General features: G+C 45.9%; 1 protein-coding gene across 7 annotated transcripts in view; it reads right to left on the minus strand.

The window, feature by feature from the left end:
• Positions 1 to 19,919, minus strand: part of ATP11C (ATPase phospholipid transporting 11C) — a 50,891-nt gene that overhangs the window by 15,231 nt on the left and 15,741 nt on the right. For all 7 annotated transcript variants that reach the window (XM_048959368.1, XM_048959363.1, XM_048959365.1 and 4 more), the window contains exons 3-21: positions 18,882 to 18,971; positions 14,939 to 15,019; positions 13,850 to 13,957; positions 13,049 to 13,177; positions 10,734 to 10,837; positions 10,278 to 10,328; positions 9,618 to 9,682; positions 8,968 to 9,049; positions 8,457 to 8,607; positions 7,404 to 7,601; positions 6,160 to 6,321; positions 5,799 to 5,956; positions 5,426 to 5,497; positions 4,777 to 4,850; positions 4,305 to 4,408; positions 3,461 to 3,642; positions 2,128 to 2,391; positions 1,650 to 1,824; positions 432 to 534 (exon numbers count right to left, since the gene is read on the minus strand). In XM_048959368.1, the coding sequence (XP_048815325.1) occupies positions 432 to 534; positions 1,650 to 1,824; positions 2,128 to 2,391; positions 3,461 to 3,642; positions 4,305 to 4,408; positions 4,777 to 4,850; positions 5,426 to 5,497; positions 5,799 to 5,956; positions 6,160 to 6,321; positions 7,404 to 7,601; positions 8,457 to 8,607; positions 8,968 to 9,049; positions 9,618 to 9,682; positions 10,278 to 10,328; positions 10,734 to 10,837; positions 13,049 to 13,177; positions 13,850 to 13,957; positions 14,939 to 15,019; positions 18,882 to 18,971 (2,353 nt within the window). The remainder of the gene's footprint in view (positions 1 to 431; positions 535 to 1,649; positions 1,825 to 2,127; positions 2,392 to 3,460; positions 3,643 to 4,304; positions 4,409 to 4,776; positions 4,851 to 5,425; positions 5,498 to 5,798; positions 5,957 to 6,159; positions 6,322 to 7,403; positions 7,602 to 8,456; positions 8,608 to 8,967; positions 9,050 to 9,617; positions 9,683 to 10,277; positions 10,329 to 10,733; positions 10,838 to 13,048; positions 13,178 to 13,849; positions 13,958 to 14,938; positions 15,020 to 18,881; positions 18,972 to 19,919) is intronic.

The following is a 19,919-nucleotide window of genomic DNA, read 5'->3' on the forward strand; positions in this document are numbered from 1 at the left end:
AAGGACAAATGCCTGCTTCAGCTCAGCTGAGATGAGTAGGTGCAATCCCACCAAAACTCTCAGCACTGAATTTAATAGCGAAGCAAAGGTCAGAGGAAGTTACCAGTTTCATTTAAGATAGACTCAACTTTTGTCTGCACAGAAGACAGCAGAAAAACCCCACTGTTTCACCAAAGGGAACTAAAGTGTAAGAAGCAATCTGCAGAAAAACCACATGGTAAAGACAAAGAGCACGTGCCTATCAAAGGGCAGCAGCCTACCCTGATCCCAAGCACTGATCTGGACCAAAAGCCCTCTGAAAGCAGCAGGTGACTTCCCCAATCTGCCAAGTGGGATTGGTTCAGCCACGTGCGATCAGTTACAACGGTGAACGTAAGCAACACAGCCTGACAGAAGCCCCAGGTATCAGATGGGTGTATCAGGGGTCTTACCTATTCCAACATGTGCTTCCAAAATCATACTAACATCATTGGCACCGTCCCCTACCGATAGTGTTATCGGGCTCCCTTTTGTGTTCTTCACCATGCGCACAATCTAAAGATTTAAAACAGGATAGCAGCACAAACCAAAAGTTCAGTAGAAGATAAACAAAAAAAACCCACACTGAAAAATACTCCACCTCCAGGGACCTCTGTAACTCCCCAGATACTCCTGAACAAGTAACCTAGCTCTGTGGCAACGAAATAAGAGTTCAGATTAATCAACACCCTCACTATTTCCTTAGCAAGCATCAACCAGAGGAAAAGCCAAGACTCAGCTTCACAGGGCTGAAGGACAGCATTTAGAAACAAATTACTCCCAGCAGTAGCCTCTCCTTCCCCCCTCTCAGACCCTGCTCTCTCACAGAGATGTGGCCTCTCACGCATTTCAAGTGGAAGACAATCATACCCTGGAACAGGGCTAAAAATGCATTGTTTAATCATCCTTTATCATCAGCTGGTGTGAGGAAGTCATGGACTACAGAGTTGGAAAGGGAAGAAAAAGAACAAATGGGTTTTGTTTATTCCTAATTGGGTTGGGCTTGTGGCTTCCTGCAAGCGTATTTAAGAAAGGTTTTATATTCATAATTGAAAGACTGGTGTGTTTCCATAACGCTCTGAAGTTCAGACAAGGCTAATATATAGCCTGGGGAAGCCCTAGCTGATCAAGATGAGTAAGCTTTATTTAAAGCAGCACTGCAGGAAACGTAGCCTCACACCGTTATACAGAAATAATCAGTGGTTACATCTATCAGCTACTACCAAAGAAACGTTGTTAATGAAAGGACTACAACTTGAAGGGTTTTTTTTACTACCCCAAAAGTCTTCCTGCTTCATCTTCCTGGCAAATCTGTAACTCAGACAGTTCTAGCAAGACTGCTGCATTTTGAGTTTGTGACTTCCTGTGCCAGGCCTTGTTTCCTGCTCCCTGGGGAACAACAACACCCCTCCAGGAGCCTTTTGCTTGACTTTGACATCTACTGCCCAGTGAGGGCAGCTGACCCCCAACAACAAGAAGCCAGATAAGACGTGATTTGCAAAGTTGTCTCACTACAGGTTTTGAAGCCCACCTACAGATCAGGTCAAGTCCATCCTATGGAGTAGAGGTGTGTTATATCACTTAATGACATGCTTCAGTTAGTGGGGGAAAAAAAAAAGAAAAGGAAATACCTGTGCTTTCTGCAGAGGAGCCATTCGGCAGCACAGAACTGCAGTACATTTCAGGCAGATTTGTAGAAATATGTTTTTGTAATGACTAGAACTGGAATCCTGAGAAGGATTGAGTATCAGCGACAGTGTTGAGCCGTCTATAATCAAGCCGTATTCTTGACTCAGTGTCCAGCTTCTGGGGCACAACGAGGAACAGATTTGGAAGAAAAAAAAATCAGTTACTTTAAGAAGTCAATCTAGCTGCTTATATCATCTCAGTGGAAAAGGAACTACTTGTGTAGTAATCTTTCCCTCATCCTTTCTGGGGGGCTTAGGCATCATAAAAAGCCTGGATTTAGAACGCGTCCTTCACTAAGGGAGCTGCATAATTAAGTTCAAAGCCAGCTAACACTAGAGATAATGAGGCAAAGAAGCAAAGCAAAGGAGACAGCAAGCAGCGTGTTTCCTAACAGACACAGGCTTGGATCTCACCACTCACCTCTTCAGGCTACCCCGGGGTTTGGGAACATCCTGGATCAGCCTTTTGTGGTAGTCCATCAGCAGCTCGTGCAGCCGGTCCTCCTTCCTCTCACACTCACCCACCACCCTGGCTGTCAGCTCCAGCAGCTCAGTGCTGGTCTGGAAGAGCCTGCAAGCATAGCAGGTGGACTTGGCAGTCTCCATCTTGTCCCCTGTCAGTACCCACACCTTCATTCCAGCAGCATGCAGAGCTTCGATCGTCTCCGCTGACTGTTCCTGCAGCCTGAGTGCAAAGAGAAAAAAAGATACCACTGCTCAGGCTGGCTTCGGATGCAAGGCAGGCTATGAGCAGCTCCACGCTACTGTGGTGGCACGTCATTGATTCCCCAGCCTCTGTCATCCCAACAACGCTCCACATCCCCAAACCAGCAGTTCACCAGGCAGGGAGTCACAAAGCTGGGCTGATGGACTCTCAGCACTGCAGGTGCCCTGGCCACCAGGCCACCTTCACACCCAGAGCTAGCACACAGCCCTGCAAGCAGAAGCACCACCACGCTACTGGACAGAAGCAGGATGACCCTGGAGCAGCTCTACATTATGTACACAACACAAGAGTGTTGTGATAAAAGAGACCCTCAGAGAAGGCTTCCCTGCAGGCCCGAGGCAGGAACCTCAGAAACATGTTTCTGAGATACAGCACTCCATGGGTGTAAAGAGGCTTAGCCAACACTGCCTCTTAATCCACAAAGCCCCAAGGCATCCTTATTTTGCAGGTAGGGAATGTAAGCTAGAGAAAAATTAATTGATTGTCCCCACGCTGAAGAGACTACTGCCACAGGAATAAGGATTAGAGCTCAGCAATCCCACTTTTTTACATGCAGACAAAAATCACTGCATTATACTACAAGACCCAAGAGTCAAGAATAAGAGGTTAATTTACACATGCACTTACTGTAACAGCACACAAAACTGAATTTGTTTTGATATGTAAATTGATGCTGCATGCATTCATTCATTTTGTAGAAGTGTGAGTACTTCTGTGGTTTCACTAATAAATCCTACTTCTTACAGTAGCTGATTTTTACGTAGCTAGGCACTAAGTAATGGGTTGTATCACAGAGTAATTGCCCTGGATGCTCCCAGCCTCTGCCCTGCTGCTCAGCTCTCACAGGGAGGCTCCAAGTTTTCTCCCACTGCTCCCAGGCTGTCCCCTAACCAAGGGAATGCCAACCCAGGCTGAAAAGGAATCTCACCACGGCTCACGCCAAGAAAGCAAGGGGCCACCACAACACAAGGTTGTAGAGAAACCATGGGTACCAACGTGCTTGATCTGTGTGCTGGTGTCTGTTTACCTGTCTTCTACAGCAGTCGCCCCAATCAAGTGCATGTCTGCTTCTGTGTCTTCAAAAACCTGTGCCATCTTTTCTTCCCTGTCCTGCAGAGCCATCTTTGCTTCATTAAGCTGCCGGTCAATCCTGTCATACTCCTTCTGAGTTAGTTCCTTGAATGCCACACAAAGTGTTCGGTAGCCATCCTTGTAGGGGTGGAAAAAGAAGCAGACAGCTGCCCTTAAAGCCTGTTTTGTGCAGCTCCCCACGTTAGGATCAGCACTTCTCCTGTCAGCAATTTGTCAGTACTGAACCTGACCATAACAACAGTTGGCTTAAGTCAGAAGACAACATCTGTGTTCACACAGGAACTTCTTCACATCAGAGCACACACGCATGCATGTAGCACAGCAGACAGAAGCCAAGGGCAGGGATCCAGAGTGGAGACCCTACACCCAGCTGGGACAACTGAGTGCCCCACACTTAGAGCCAAGCAAAAGACACCCCATCACACCACCACCACTGCCAGATCGGCCTCCCAGGACAGGCTTCTCTTGCACCTTCTCATGCACATCACAACTGACACAAAGATTCCTCCCACCAGAGCAAACACTATGCTTTTGTTAGTGCTATTTTTAACTTGCTCGGGAGATGCTGGGACACAACTGCAATCAAACCCATATAAGTATATCAACAGTCAAATAAACACGGAAGTCAAAGAAACAAAAAAGGAAAGAAACCAGGCTTCAAAACAATAAGGAGTGACACTTGGATTTTCAGTAGTTCCCTCCAAAGTGAGGTCACATCCTATTTTTGGCATACAACTTTCCTGAGCACAGAGCCAGCCACATCCCCACTGTGTGCTCACCATAGCATTGCGGTCCACGTGGACTTTAGTTTGTTGGATCTCCTCTTGCTGCACTCTTGGAAAAACAGAGGAGTCTGCTCCTTTACAGAAGAGAAGCAGCTTTCCTAAAAGCAAAGTTACAAATACTTTATAGCATCCAAAAGCCATAGAAAGGCTTAATGGACGTTGGCGTCAACACCAGCAAAAGATACAGAGGGAAAAGTATGGCAGAACGAAAGGAGGAACTTCTAGAAGCAACCCAAAAGTGGTCTGACACCTAGACAAAAGATTCTTTGATATTGGGCTGGACTACTGAGCGTCACTACCTGTCCCTGAGCAAGCTTTCTGCAAAAGGCTGGACAAAATGTGTTAATGTATCTAGACAGCTCAGAAAACCCAGCAGCCTCAGTTCTCTGGGTTGCAGCTCATGGCATTACACACACTCGCGGTAAGAACAAAGAAGGTGTGTTCATATTTGTGCAGTTAGCTGTACCTGAGGTGGTTCTCACAATGACACTCATACGGCGACGGACAGGGTCAAAGTTCAGTGTATGGAGAAGCTGATACCTTTAAAAAGGAGAAAAACTGAGCTTAGGCTGAGTGCAAGGAACATAGCTCTTCAGGACAGCTCCACACTGACTATCCAGAGAAGTGAAACTTGCTTGGGGGGCAAACAGTAGGGGAGTACTGGAGTTAGGCAATTCACTCCCAGCTTTTTGCATGCACGTGGATGTCACAGGAGCTGTGAGCACAGGGTAAAACCAAATCATTTTCCATCTGGGAGGGGCAATGGGAGGCATATCACACTGCTTAGGTTGTGCCCTGCTTGAAGGCGCAGCTGCTACCCATAAGGCTCTGGGAAAGGAAGGAGACTGCAAGGACAGGACACACTCAAGGGTCCTGAAGGCTTCCCCAGGACTGACAGCAGCCCCATGCAAGCAAGCCCTTCAGCCTGCTCACTGCACAAAGGAGCAGGGGCTGTGCAGGTTGGTAACTGGTCTGACAGCCTTTGCTGAGAAGTATTGACCTTGCCTGGTTTACCTACATTGATTGATCTTAATTAGCCCACGTGTGAGACAAAGCTGAACAGAGTCCACTCAGCCCCTAGCAGCAATATTCCTAGCAGGCCCTGTGGCACTTACATTTCAGTTTCATTCTTTTGGTTTCGGATTTTCATGAAATCATTTTCGAGTCCTAGAAAAGTGAAACCATACCTGTCAATAAACAAGAGGACAGAACAATATTGAGAGCACCCATTGGCGTGTGTTACACATTAACAGAGTTCTCATTTCAAGACCTGTATTGCTGAGGAGAGGTAAGAAGTTACCAAGCCCGAGCTAGAAGGCTTGGGCAGCTGCTTGCAGAGCCAGCTCTGACATGCTGTTATCACTCTCATATGACATGGGGAGCTGGACATCAGAATTGCAAGAGTGCCAGGAGGCTCCACACATGGTCCCTGTGTTTCCAGCAGATTTACAAGAAACAAAACAAAACGCAACACCATCAGATTCTTACTTTTCAGCGCCTTTCACCAAAGCGATTTCATCTGGGGAAGAGGAGATGTAGGTGTTTTTGCACTCAGGATGTCCTATCAGCCCGTCCACCTGGTCTGCTTGTTTGATCCGAACGGTGTGGCACAGGCAGAGGGCTCGCAGGAACAGCTCCTCTCGGCTCTAGGCATGGAGAAAAGGCCCATGACCAGCTCTGTGCCATGCATGCCATCCCCTCTGAGCAGCTGGTGACCCCTGCTGTGTGTATGTATTTCAAAACACAAAAAATCCAGTGCCCTCCCCACAACACTTCAGCAGTAATAGATCATGTACTGACCTCTAGCCTGGAGCCACCAACAAAACACATCGAGACGCAGATTTCTCACCTTTTCTGCTTTGCCATAGCATTTTAGGGGTCCGTCAGTCTGAGAATAGCCATCAACCTCCAAAATGCAGTCCTTGTACTTGTGCCCATCTATACAGCACTCAATGAACTCCATGCTGTTCTCTGTCAGTGTCCCCGTTTTGTCAGTGAAGACAAACTCCACCTAGAAGAGAGCAGACAAGAACAGACACCCACCTCACTGCACTGCTGCAACCATCATTGCAGCAAGGCCACGTGTGGAAGCAGCCCTCCAAAAACTGCAAGGCTGGGGCATTTTGGTATATCTGTGCCAGCCCTTTGCTGCTTTCCTAACCTGGTCCTCAGAAACATGCAGGTGCCTTGTGTGGGCACCATTGGGCATCTTACCACTTCCCTCATCCTTCATCTTTCCATCCGTTGCACAGCTGTCAGGAGGCAGCTCCCAAAGACTTCTAAAACTTCCTTCAAGGCCCTTTGTTCTCCTTCATTCTACTTCTTGTCTGCTTTGCTCCGGCTCCCAGTGCTCATACAGCTGCTGCTGAAGGTCTATTGCCTCCCCTGTGGGATTTCCTCCTTGGTGCTATATTATGTACACGTGTAATTGCTACTCCAAACTGGTAGTAATTTTAAAATAAGAAGCAGGAGGCACTGTACATATCCCACACTCAGAAAGAGAAGCTATAACTGCTCCAGCAAAGCCAGCAGCAGCATGGCTGCACATGCACTGCATGCCCAGAGAGATGACTGGGTAGGCATGTTTGCTAATCCTTGAAGAGACAGAGAATTTTTAATTTTTAATTGAAGCGGTGAAAGCAAACCATCCTGACACACTAAGTGCTGTGCCTGATATTCCCCAGTATGGAAACAATTGGCATGACCCAGTTCCTCCTCCCTCATACACTATTTATAACCTCACCCACTTCGTGCCGCGAGCGGAATCACATTAAATGGAAAGTGCCACCAGTCCGGCCAAAGCCTTGTACTGCTGGGACAGCAGGGGCTGCCATACCAAGGCTTGTTATCAGGGAGAATGTTACTACAGCAGCAGTGACCCATGAGTTGCTTTTCACAGCTATCAAGAGCTCTGAAACATACAGCTGTGCAGAAACCACCACCAGAAGCACCAGCCACCAGAGCAGGAGGGGACAGTAACAGTGTGCGTGCTGCTGGTTACAGCAGAATCTTCTGCCTTTCCTCTTGTGCTGCTGCTCCCCTGCCAACACGGGGATGTCTCTCAAAGCAGATGCAAACAGAATCTGTTCTGACCTGTCCGAGCTCCTCGTTCAGGTCTGAGGTGTTCACCAATGCTCCCTCTTTTATTTCTTCATCGTACATCTCTTTGTCCCAAGAGATGAAGAAGGAGCCCAAGAACTTCTGCATCTCTACTGTAACATACATGGAAACTGGGATAATAAAATTGAAGAGGACCATAAAGGACAAGAAGTCTGTGAACATCCGCAACACCTGCAATGGAAAGACAAGAGGAAGATGCAGTCTGTGCTTGTCAGGCATAACTCAGGGAGACAGCGTTTCTTTAAATGTTAAACAGAAAAAAGCCCTCTGAAAATAACTGAATGCAGTTAAGACTGCACTTTCCTCTGATGTAGAAAATCTCCTTGCCATTTACAGATACATGAGAGTATAACAGAAGAGCGCACAGAGCTGTTTCCAAGTGATCAAATCTACGTTTTATCCAGGTACATACATTCGTTTTCAGAATATACTGCTACAAGCTGATTCTCATCTCAGGTATCTGCAGCAAGTGGCTTGAAAACAGTCAAGCACTGATTCCGTGACATCCCTGAAGTCCTACTCAACCATCAACTACATCAGCTGATTCCCACCCACTTGCATTCACTCTTTCAGGCTTGGCTGCATGCGTCTCGGCAAGTTTAAGAACCTGGCTGACATGGCCTCAATTTAAGTTTATCTACTCGAAGCTGAAAGATAGCTCAAGTTCAGATAAGGATCCAGGTTAAATCAGCTGCTGCATTTATGTAATATCTCTGTGCGGTGGAAACGATGTTATCCTCCTGCTGTCAGTAGCCTGCATGCATCCGCCTGCCCCCAGGTTGATGGAGATGGCAGCGTGCGAGGGGGGTTAGTGCAAGCCTTGCTAAGAGCTTCACTGCACACAAGCAAGAGAAGCAGGTAGTAATCAAGGCAGGAGACAAACACAAACAGGAGAGACTGCAGCAAGTGACAGCGCTTCCGAAGAGCAAGCAGGCATCACAGGACTGGCAGCAGACGTGATCAGATTAAATATAACTGTCAGAACAAATACAGCTGGAGGAGGTGCTGAAATACAAATCCATTTACCTTGAATGTCTCTCTCTCTTTTTTAGTCTTTTCATTGTACCAAGGCTCATCGTTAAATGGATTACTCTGCCAGACATATTTCAGAGTCGTGCACACAGTAGCTTTGCTCAATAGGATGCATAAGTACACTATCAAGAAAGCGTTGATAGATCTGAAAAATAGGTTTATTTTTAAGATTCTTGCAACTACTTCCACATAGAAAAATCACGCAAATAAGCAGGAACAAGCCTTCCTTACTTTTCAGAAGTAAGAACTACAGAACAAGTGCTTTGGACAGTGCTAATATTCAGGGTCAGTTTGTATAAGTTAATATTTCCTATCTTTTTTTATTTTAAGAAAAAAGCTACTAAATGACGCAGCTACTTGAAAGATTTGCTTAATCAAATACCCAGATTGCACAGAAAATCAGAAAGCATCTGAAACAACAGGCGGCAGATTAGGGGATTATTTCTGTGCAAATCACCCGTGAAGAAAGCCACAGCTTTTACCAGTTTTCGCCTGCTGTACTCACTTTTCCACAGCAGAGCGTTTCTGAGATTTCCCTTGGTAGTTCAAAGCCATTTTTGTTTCCATTCCAGTGTAGACTGCCACTCCTGCAGAGGATTAAAGCAGAACTCATCAGGGACTCACAACCCATAAGGGACCCAGCTTTCACCGAGCCATCAAGGGCATCAGTGTTTACATGGAACTTGATTCCCAGTTCTAGAAATTGGCATTACCCAGGGGCTGCAGAAAGCTCAGTGCCTGCTAAGTAACCTTAGTTACACATGTCCCTGAGCACTGACCAGCAGCTGAAGGATTGTGCACAATTAGAAAAAAGATCAGTCTTCTCTAACAGCCTTCATCCTAAATTACCGGTGTCTAGACCTGTGACTCTGGCACAAGCATTTAACAGAGGAGCTGCAAACAGCTTTCTGCTTCTGTAACCCAGACACAAAGAACAGCTTGCTTAGGTGCATTAACACAACCTGCAGTTAATAAGCAGCACCTCTGCATTTCACCCCCAAACTTTGCACTCAACATAGCTCTGCTGGAGTACAAAAACAACTGCAGAGCCCTGCAGATAAGTACTTTTCCTCCCTAGATTTCATGATAAATAATGACAAATGTAGTTGCTCATCTGATCTATTTACATAATCATAATTTTTAAGAACTGTTCACCATAAATCTTCTTGGTATTTTTGAGGGTAGCACCTTTCAGCAACAAGTTTTCAGGACCCAAAGACCTAAAAAAAAAAAGGTTATAATAGAATGTCACTCAAAGTTCATTACAGTTTAAATCCTAGGGATGAATTATAAAGTTAAACCGATGATTTTTAAGAGTTGATCACTTTATTTAAGCTTTCAATTGGACGCCGCATGACTTCGCCTGTTTTTCCTTTTACATGCTTTTATTTCCATTTCATTTCATGCAAGTTATCCTCAGTGCTCAAAGTTCCAAATTTAATGGTGGATTCTCAGTGAAGTTTTGGAAGGATAAGTGCCAAATGTTCAGATCTAACAAGTCCTGGTACTTACGTAAAAACTGTTTTAAAAGCATTGAAAATGCCTTCAGCACAGTCAGTCAGCAGCACCACCATACAAGATGTAATTTTATTCCTCTTTGAATGTCCTACCCGTGACCCTCAGCTGCTTCCCTTTCTTCAGCTAACAGGGCTCAGGACAACCAGTGAAGGAGACTGGAAATGCCCCAGTCCACGTGCACACGTGTGGTGGCCCTGCATGCAGGAGCACTGGGATCCAGATCCCAGAAATGTGATGCAGATGTCTATTCAGATGCCCAGCATCTTTGAGGGGGGCAGCGAGAGCTGCAAGACTAACCTGGCTACAGGCTCTTGGTTGCTTCTGTACATGATGATCCTTCCAACAAATCTGTAATGAAAAAATACACGAGAATCCTGTATTACAAACACATGAATACTATAGATGAGTAATACAAATGCACTCAAGGGGCATCATCAGGAGATGGGAACAAACATGGAAATTCGTGCACCTGAGAGATGAAGGCTTTGGAAGGGCCAACGCAGGGCCCACCCAGCCCAGGTGCCTCTGGCTGCCACCCCCAGCCTACTTGAATGAAGGAGTAGAACACACGGCAGCAAACCTCCCTCTCCAAGAGTTTAACAACCAAGTCTAATCCTAGAAGCAGTTCAGCCAACACATTTCACTTGGAAGGTACCCCACTCGCTTTAGTGAGCTATGACTTATTTCTGCTGATCAGGCTGAGGCTTTGCAGGACAGGCAGCTCACCGGAGCAGTGAGGATGCCCACACTCACTTGTAGAGGTCTGGCTGTGGCTGCTCACACTCGATCGTGGCTGTGAGGGAGTCTATGGCTTCATCCGTGCAGAGCACGGTGGTGTCCCGCACTGCGTAGTGAGTCTGGGAGGAGAAACACAAGAGGATCAGCTCAGTGGCAGCCCTGGGAACAGCTCAGGAGGGTCCCTCCTCACCCAGTACCCACTGCTCCCCAGCGTGCCCCTGGGATGCTCCTGGGTAAGGAGAGGGCAGCCCCAGTGCTGGGGAGCAGGCTGAGCGCTGGCAGCCCCAAAGCTATTTTTAGGTGCTGTGAAGCTCCATTGCTCACAATTAGCTAGGAACTGCACGAGGATCTGTGCACTGCCTGCAAACACTATTTATTTATAGGAGCTGCCGGAGCATCTGAACCACTGCAGGCTGTGCGGCAGGCTGCCTTAATCCGTCTTCATCAACAGATTTATTAACGAGCCTCCTCGACTCATTTGTGTTCCTCTCATTGTGCACAGTGTAGCAGTTCCTCCCACGAGGCACACAGTCGTGATGCTACAAACACCCACCTGAATGCTGGTGATCTGCCTGGATTTTTGTACTGGAAGCACACACATTTCAGCTATAAATCACAGCTCCTGTGAAGCAGCCCAGAACTGTTCACACAATGCCCAATATCACATCAGGCCCCCGTGCCAAGCTTTGCATCCACTGCTCATGTCTCCATGGACACTGTGCAATTACTGAATGATGCTTCAAAGCAGCCTCCTAATCACTCCCACAATCTTTACATCCGCAGTCCCTCGGCCTATTTAGAAAACACACGCTCTTTGAGATAACATACAGCTGAAGATTCATGCTGCAAAGACAGAGCCCTGCCACAATCCATTTTATAACTGCTCCAGTTCCTAGGCATGTTTTCCATGACCTAACAGGCACCAAAGAAACACCCAACAGGTAGGCAACTGCTACCCGTGTGGAGGAGGTTTTGTGAGTACCTGCATGTGCTTCCCTCACCCCAGCTCTGCTGCACACCCTGGTTCCTAATCTTAGCTGTTTCCCCAAACAGCACTTGTTTTTCTATTCCCTCCTGCACCTTCCAACTCCGTTTCCACCTTAATTTTGTCAAGAAACAGGAGACAGCTCCCCTTCACCTACAGGAATCCACAAACTGAGAAAAATACAGTGCTTAATATAGAAATATAGCATTCTGCTTAGAAACTCAGGTTCTAAGAGCCAAGACTCTGAGAAGTTTAACTCTTGCATACAATACACCTGACACTAACAAGCAGTTGCCTATTTAACATGGATATCTGCTTTTGGGCTGACACCACTCCAAAGTTGTACTCCTCCTCACCAGTATAACCATTCAGTACATCAACACTGCGTCAGCTCACACACAAAATTATCAGCATCAATTAACAGCCACTAATTAAGAGGCGAGCTGGAGATCCCATACAGTCAGATCAACACTGCTATTCCCCAGTGTGCTGGAAAGCATCATGAAATTCCAAAGTAACTTTCATTCTTTGTACTGCAGTTGCTAATATCTGCCTAAGTATTCAGCTGTGAACAAATTCTCATGTCTTGTGACCAACATGATTTTATTATTTCTTTCCCTTGGAGAGAGGGAGGAAAATAATGAAAGGAAATACACCAAAGAGGAGATTCACCCTGAGCAACACTAATATCAAATTTCACTTCTGATTCAGGGAAGAGGAAAGCAAACAAACAAAAAGCAACAAAAGAAAAGCACAAATAAAATCAAATAATAATTTAAAAAAAAATAATCAAAAAACCCAACCAAAAAAGAGAGGGAGTTTTCTGCTCACTGGTGAGAAATTCCCCCAATCAAACAAGACACAGTGCCTCAGAAAGTCCCAAATCACACCAAAATATGTCCATTAAATAACAGAAGTGCTGGCAGGTACCAAAAAGAGACTACAAACTCAAGCTGCTGCTTTACCTATATGCGTCAGATCTCAACACACGCAACAGGAGCAGGAAAGCAGTACACATTGCCTAGGGTGGACAACAATGCAGCTAAGCCTTATAATAATTTATTGACACTATTTAGCTACAGACATTTATTCTGATAAAGATGGAATCAATTTGGGGCAGTGCCAGCAGAAATGGTTGTTTAAGAAAACAAAGGAAAACAAACAATCCACAGAGCACTTGGCTGCTGACTCACTGGATGAACAGACGGAGGGAGGAGATGTTAAATATAGCCATAGCCGTGGGGACGGGTGCTGCAGGAGCATCCTCCAATTAATCATCACACACACACACACACTCTGCACGAGCACTGGCTTTGGTTGCGTGCTGCCCATCCATCCCCATCACCTTGAAATTTGACTCGCCATCCAGACTCGCTGTAGTGACGTAACAGGTCCCATCAGTGCTACTTGAGGCCAAAAATATCAAGTCACAGGGGAAGGTCTCATCTGCTTTCACTTCTACTATGTCTCCAACCTGCAAGAAGAGAGACATTTCAATATAAAAAAAAAACCTCTCTGATATTATTAGATGCTTACAGATTTAGCTCCTCTCAAAGCCTAGAAGAAATCACCTTGGCTAAAAGAGGAATCAGGGTGTTCAAGATCAAGATCAAAAGTCAAGATTACTTGGAGGATCAGCTCTCTGCCTGCTGAGAACACCAGCAGCCTGCCCCTTGCCATGCAGGTGCCCCAGGATCAGAGCCCACCCAGTGCCAAGGCAGCCTGCCCACGCAGCACCACTATTATTCAGTTCTCTGCTGAATCTTGATGAAGTCAGAGACTCTGCACTAATCTGAAGTGCAGGGTGATAAATTAACGTCAAAGCCGGTGTGCTTTCCTGGTGTCCTTGGGAGAGTTGGAAATAGAAGAGGACTGCCTGTCCCAGACAAATGCGGAACACTGACAGATCTGTCATTTGTCAGCACAGGCACAGCTTTTGCAAGACAGCTTCTCAAAAGCAGTCAAACAAAGGAAGCTTCACTTATTAACTGGGAAGGACTCTCAGAGCAGCTCACGCAAAAGTCAGAGAAACCTTGTGCAGCTCGGGGAGACCACAGTACATCCCTGCTGCAGGCATCAGTGTGTATCAGAGACCCCAGTGTCCTGTCTGGTGACAGCCACATCTGAATTGTCTGTTAATGGTTACCTTGATTTTTTCGCTCTCTTTCTGCACTTGCTTCGCATTTTCAATAATGAAGACATTACTCTTGTTCACTTCATTGTCAGCTCTGTGTCTCAACCAGTCTTCGTACCCCTAGGCACACAAATACAAGCAACAAAACCCATAATAGAGCAGTAAACTAATCAGATAGGATGCACTGGGAGGGAGAAAGAAGGAGAGAGGGGAAAAAAAGAAACGAGTAAGTTAAACAGTCCTCAGAACTCCTTCATGCCTGACTAAACATCAACTAGAGTAGCTCAGACTGAATCAATTTATTTTAAAAACTTCATATGCATATTTGACAGATTCAGAACAGATTAAAATAACACATGAAAAATAATCTATATGCAGTGCATGCAACGAGCAGCTGAATTACTGTAACATGTTTCTATTATTCTCAGTGTTGGCAAGAACAGGCTGATAATATGAATAATATGCTTAGCACCCTGTGACTCCTTCCTATGGTAACGCAGGACAAGTCTCTTCTCTTCAGTCTTCACTAAAAGAATAAAACATTCATACATATTTTACTCTAGCTCTCCCTCTCTGGCCCCTGCAGAAGGAACTTATCTTATTATTTAGAGCTTCTGTGGAGGAAATTCAGAGTGGCACATTTGCATGTGATAGGAGAAAAGAGGTCTTTCAACACTACGAGAGGAAAGAGGACTACATGTTTTCAAGGCTAGCTGAGTTTGAACTGTCCCTTCTATTTACCAACAAGGCAGCAGAGCACTGGCTATATTTGGAGCGCATCTCTATACCCTGCGAAGGGTTCAAGAACATTTCTAAAAAGAGAAGAAAAACTCAAGTAAAGTCAGACCTAGAGAGGCAGCCACAGTGCTTATCTCTGCTAACCAGCACAATTTGCTTTCATTAATACAGAGGTGGACGTTTTACACTGCCAAACAAGATACACCAATGTCCACATTCAGCATGCAGTCTCTTGAAAAGACCTTCTGAGAAGAGGTTCCCAAACTCTACCAGCCCATGTTGGTTATTTACTCTGCCAGACATCCCAGAGAGCACGAGAACATGCCTACAGGAATGTTGTCTTCTCCCAATTACTGCTGGTACCTGTTTGATGGCTGTGACAGTGATCACGAAGAAGAGCGGAAGGCCGCTGGTTACCGGGCTGGTTGGGGTGTCCACTATCACCTGCAGACAGTAAGAGCAGACTGGTGACAACCTGCTTTGAGCAGCAGAATAAGCAAGAACTCTGGCCACGGTGCAGAACAGTGCTTGGTACACTTGGAGAGAACCAAGGTAGGGAAGGAGGACGGGGCAGAAGCAGCAACCATATGTGAAGAGCAAGATGCCCTCATTTCTCACTGAAAATCAGAAAAAAACATTTCTCCTCTTCGGCAGTGAAGAGTAGGCATATCCAAACCCCAAATCATGGGCAGTTGCAAGCAGGAGGGCAGCACCAGTCCTCTTGAACCACTTGACACCGAGATGCTAGAAGTGACACAAACCAGACTTATTTACTAAGGAAATACACTGTGAAATGGAATACAAATGTCTAAATAAACCAGAAATGAACATTCTGCCTTTGGGCTCCGATGCTGAGTTCAGAGCATGATTTAAACACAGCACAGAGATCACATGAGGGTCAGTAGTTGGAGCCCCTGAGCTGAGCGCAGCGCTCCTGCTGGGCCTCGAGCCCCTGGGGAACAAAACCCAGCAGAGCCTCTTCAACTTTAATTAAACCCTGGGGCTGTGGGAAACCACAGTGTTTGTTTGACAGCATCATGACTTGGCCTGAAGGGGAAGAATAGCAGAACAGGTTCATCGTTGGGATGTATTCACATCAGAACAGGAAGAGCTGCACCGCTTCCCCACTGATGAAATTCATCACGGAGGTGCCCTCTCCCAAGGGACAGAACGCAAAGCCTTTCAGCTCCCAGCTGAGGGCCTCCAGAAGCAGGTGCTCGTGCCTGCTCAGTGCCAGCATCATTTCAGCAGCAGGAGGGCAGCAGCCCAAAAGCAAACAGAAAGTTGAGAGGCAGCAACGCCTGCAGTCAGCAGGCCTTAGGGACTGTCAGCAGCACCACTCCCAGCATCAGTCCAAACCCTGTGCAGGGACCAAAGCGACCAGAGCAGACTGCAGGGCTTCCCCAGGGACACCCCAAAACCAGGGTAAAGGAATTTGGCTGTTTACTTGGCATCCCTGGAGAGGAGGAAGAACAGGAGGCAGATGCAGAGGGCTTCGAGGGAAAGGGACAGAGAAGCAAAGCAGGCAGAAAGGCTTTGTGTCCCACAAAGGGCCTTTGTTGTGCTCTGTTTGTTTGCATTCTCCTAGCATGCTCACAAACAACAGTATCTGTATGTTTGTTGTTTCAGGCTGCCTTAAGCGCAGCACTGGGAGCAGGCTATGTGGAAATGTAACTCTTTGAAATGCTGCACACTGCAATTTTACTCAGCACAAAGCGCATGCAGCCACCAGGTCAGGGGAGTGAGATAAGCAGAGAGCAATTGCTGTAAGCACAGCAAGTCCTTCAGGTACACAGCCTCTGGCTCATCCTAATGAGTGCCACAGCTTACAAACAGAAGGCTGCAGGAACCACTTTGGAGAACCTCAAGTGAGCAATGGCAGTCGTGGACACGTTACATAGGGGATGGCACACCCAGATGGCCACTTGAAGCATGGGTCAGTTAGCCTAACTTTATCTCACAGGAAGTGGGCAGAGCAAGGGAGAGCTGAGGGAGATCTGCCCTGGGCTTCCTGAGTCTCTCACTGCTGGGCCACGTGAGTTTTCTGCACTAGACAACATGCAGCTGCATGTATTTAAACAAACAATGTGATTTCTGTCCACACAAATGTTGTGTTATAGAGGTATGAACACATGTATTGAATTAAGTCCCTGAAATAACCCAGTGATGTATTTGGAGGGTGTTGCTGCACTCCACACAGAGCTATGGCTCAACACTGCTGCTCCTCCTTGGCTGCTGGTGGGAAGCAGAGGGATGCAGGAGCTGCGTGCCAAACCAAAGGCAAACTCCTCTGAAGCTGTTTCTGAGATATTTTAGGACTTCAACAGCTTCATTTGGATCCACTTAAAAGTGACAAAATTCTTCTGTTACTTAACAGTTACTTCCAAATTCATTGTTTACAAGACTGAAGACCACAATCCAGAAGTCATCTTTATTGTAAGGAACATCTTTCATTCCTAGCACCTCCTAAATAAGCTGTTTGCTGCCAGCTCGCTCTCTACAAACGCACCTTGACCACACTTATCCTGGGCACTCTGTTTCCTCCAGGAAACTCAGTTTCCCCTGGGTATTGCAACAGAACAGCCAATGAAACAGGTATCTGTATCCCTGTTAGTGCACCAATTAGCATCTTATGTTTAATGTGTGTACTTTTCCTACCTCTCTCTCAACCAAAAGCTGAATTTGCAGCTTGGCAACAAGTACTGCCAGGTTGTGCTCCTAAAGCAGCACTGGGGACAACTCTAACAATTTACAGTAATTTGAAGATTATAAACACTGAAGCTCTAGATCCATTTACCACGCTATAACTATTGATATTTTAAGTGACTAGAATTGTTGTGAGTGCTTTTTTTTTATTATTATTTTTATTTTTTAAGATCCAGCAGACCCAGAATGATGAGTGCCGTGGGACCCTGTGGACTTTATGGGGTAGCAAGTGTGTTAGTGTTGTGGGATTATTGTTCCATTGGGTTTGGGTTTTCCCCTCCAACAGAACATGACAGTTGCTTCCATATTTTGGAGGCAATTATAGCTCACAGAGCAAAAACAAGCAGGAAGAGCAAGACTTTTCTCTCACCTACATATATCTGTGATTAAAACAGGCAAGCAGCTAAACTACGGTGAGTCCTGCAACTGGAATCAAGAGCAAGCCGTGTCCTTAGCGTCCAGAGGGCCAGCAGACCAAACACAACACCACATCACTAAAAGGCCATCTCCACCAGGACATCCCGACTTCAGTGCCAGCCAAGTTACAAATTCCCTGTGACACGAGGGAGCGGCGCCAGTAAAATCAAGCGATGGCAAACAGCTGATGCCAGGGTTAGCTGCCTTCCTGCAGCACTGCCAGGAGCCGTGCACAGCCGCCACCTTGGGATCCCCTGCTTCTCTAGTAGCTGCTGAAATGGCCATAAACCATAACTCGTTGCTGTCAGGATAAAAATGTGAGGTCTCTTAAACATGCAGACTTGGGGAGTGTGATACCTTGAGACCTGACCCAACAAAATGCCAGAGATGCCATCTAAATGCAAGCTGTTCACAGTGCTACTTGTGAGCTTGCTGGGGGAGGATCTTTGATGCCTCAATACCAGTCCTACAATAAGGTATCTGGTAAACCTTGTGCTTGAGTATGGGAGTAAAAGGTGAATAAATGCACTGCGGTGAGTCTTTCATATTTCCCGTTCCTTCCCCAGAAATGCATTCTGACAGCCCAATTTTCTCTTTGGTTGACAGAACAGAAAACAAATATTCAGGTTTGCTCAGCTTGTCCCTTAGCGAAGCCACAAAGCAGAGCACAAGTTCACCCGTGTATAAAATCTGCTCTTCGGTCCATGGAGCACAGCATCCTGAACATCGTATTCCCAAAGCTCTTGCCATGTTTTTCCTGAATTTCACTGAATACAGCCCCTCTCCCCTGGCTGCCTTGAAACTCACTGTAACTAAGATGTATGAACATCACATTATCTGGGAAAATACATGTTGCTATAGAGCAAAAGAAACAAAGATGACAAAAAAAAACCCCCACAATCCTAGATCTTAATTCTGCAGCATTAACCATACATACCTTGACATGGTTTTACATCATTTCAGCAGACATTTGGATACTGCCTCAGACAGGCCCCCAAACTGTAATTGTTACTATGCCTTGAACAGCCTACCAGAATTATAATACAGCTTTTAAGGAAAACAACTGCATTTACGAGCATCAAGAGGCAGATTTCAGCTCCATTCTTGGTGCTCAAGTTGTGCTTACCATCAGGATGTAAAAAGAAACACCTCCAGCACCCAGCTTGGCAGTGAAGGCTCTTACCTGCACGAGGAAGATGATGAGGAAGTAGAAGTTGGCAATTCTCCTGAACTGCTCAAAGAGGTTTTTCGGGAGGAAGTTCCACACTGTGTACTGCGGGGAGAGAGGAATGGGCTGTTGGGCACCTTGCAGCTTCCAGGTGCCAGCACAAAGAAATCAAGACACAGGGTTTACTGTGGGCTGCAAATGGGAGTTATCTGCACGTGACAGGACACGAGTTCTCTCCTTTAAGTTGAGGTAAACCATGGCAGGAGGTAGAGGAAGCACTGCTGCCACCCCCCTCGACGGGCACAATGCAGCTGTGGTTGAGCTCCAGCTTCCACTTCCAGCACTGCATCACAAACTCTGGCCCTCTCCACTGCTTCATTAAACAGTTAAAATTGTTTTGGAGTCAGGTGGGGCTTCTTTGTTTGTTGGTTTTTACGTTAGTCAACTGTTTCTGTTTTGTCTGTGTAACCCAAACCACATGGTTGGATACAGTGGAGAGCAAAAAAAGATAAACACCATGAGATTGGTTCCAACAAACCAGCATCTATGTGGGCATTTCAGGACACACCACTTAATGAAAAGATAATGCATGCTACAAAGATTTTTTTTCCAAATTAAAAGAATATCTGGAGTTGCTGTTCTGCTTAGACTTCTTGCCCATGCAGATCCATTATTAGGCTGCCCTTTGGTATCATTTTACGAATGGAGCTGAATTATTTGCTTAGAAAATGTGGAATTTAAGAACACGGAAAATAATGGGTCTAACATCCAATCTTTCAGTCTGCTTTGAATAAACAATGAATATTAAGCAGCCAAGTCTCAAGACCAATGTTCATTTAGTAAGAAAACACTGCTCAAGTAAGAAGAGTCCATGTGAGCAAACGCAAGTGGAAAAAAAAGACAAAGGGCACAATATTCAAAAATAAATCAGGGAAGAACTACAGAATTAGTGCTAAAACAAACCATTTATCAGAGAGAGAACTCAAGCATGGGAAGGTGATCTATGAAGGACCCCTCTTGCACATCAGGGGAAAGTCAATGGGAATGTTACAC

This window comes from Lagopus muta, chromosome 13 (genome assembly GCF_023343835.1).
Source record: "Lagopus muta isolate bLagMut1 chromosome 13, bLagMut1 primary, whole genome shotgun sequence".
In the NCBI taxonomy this organism is placed as follows: domain Eukaryota; kingdom Metazoa; phylum Chordata; class Aves; order Galliformes; family Phasianidae; genus Lagopus; species Lagopus muta.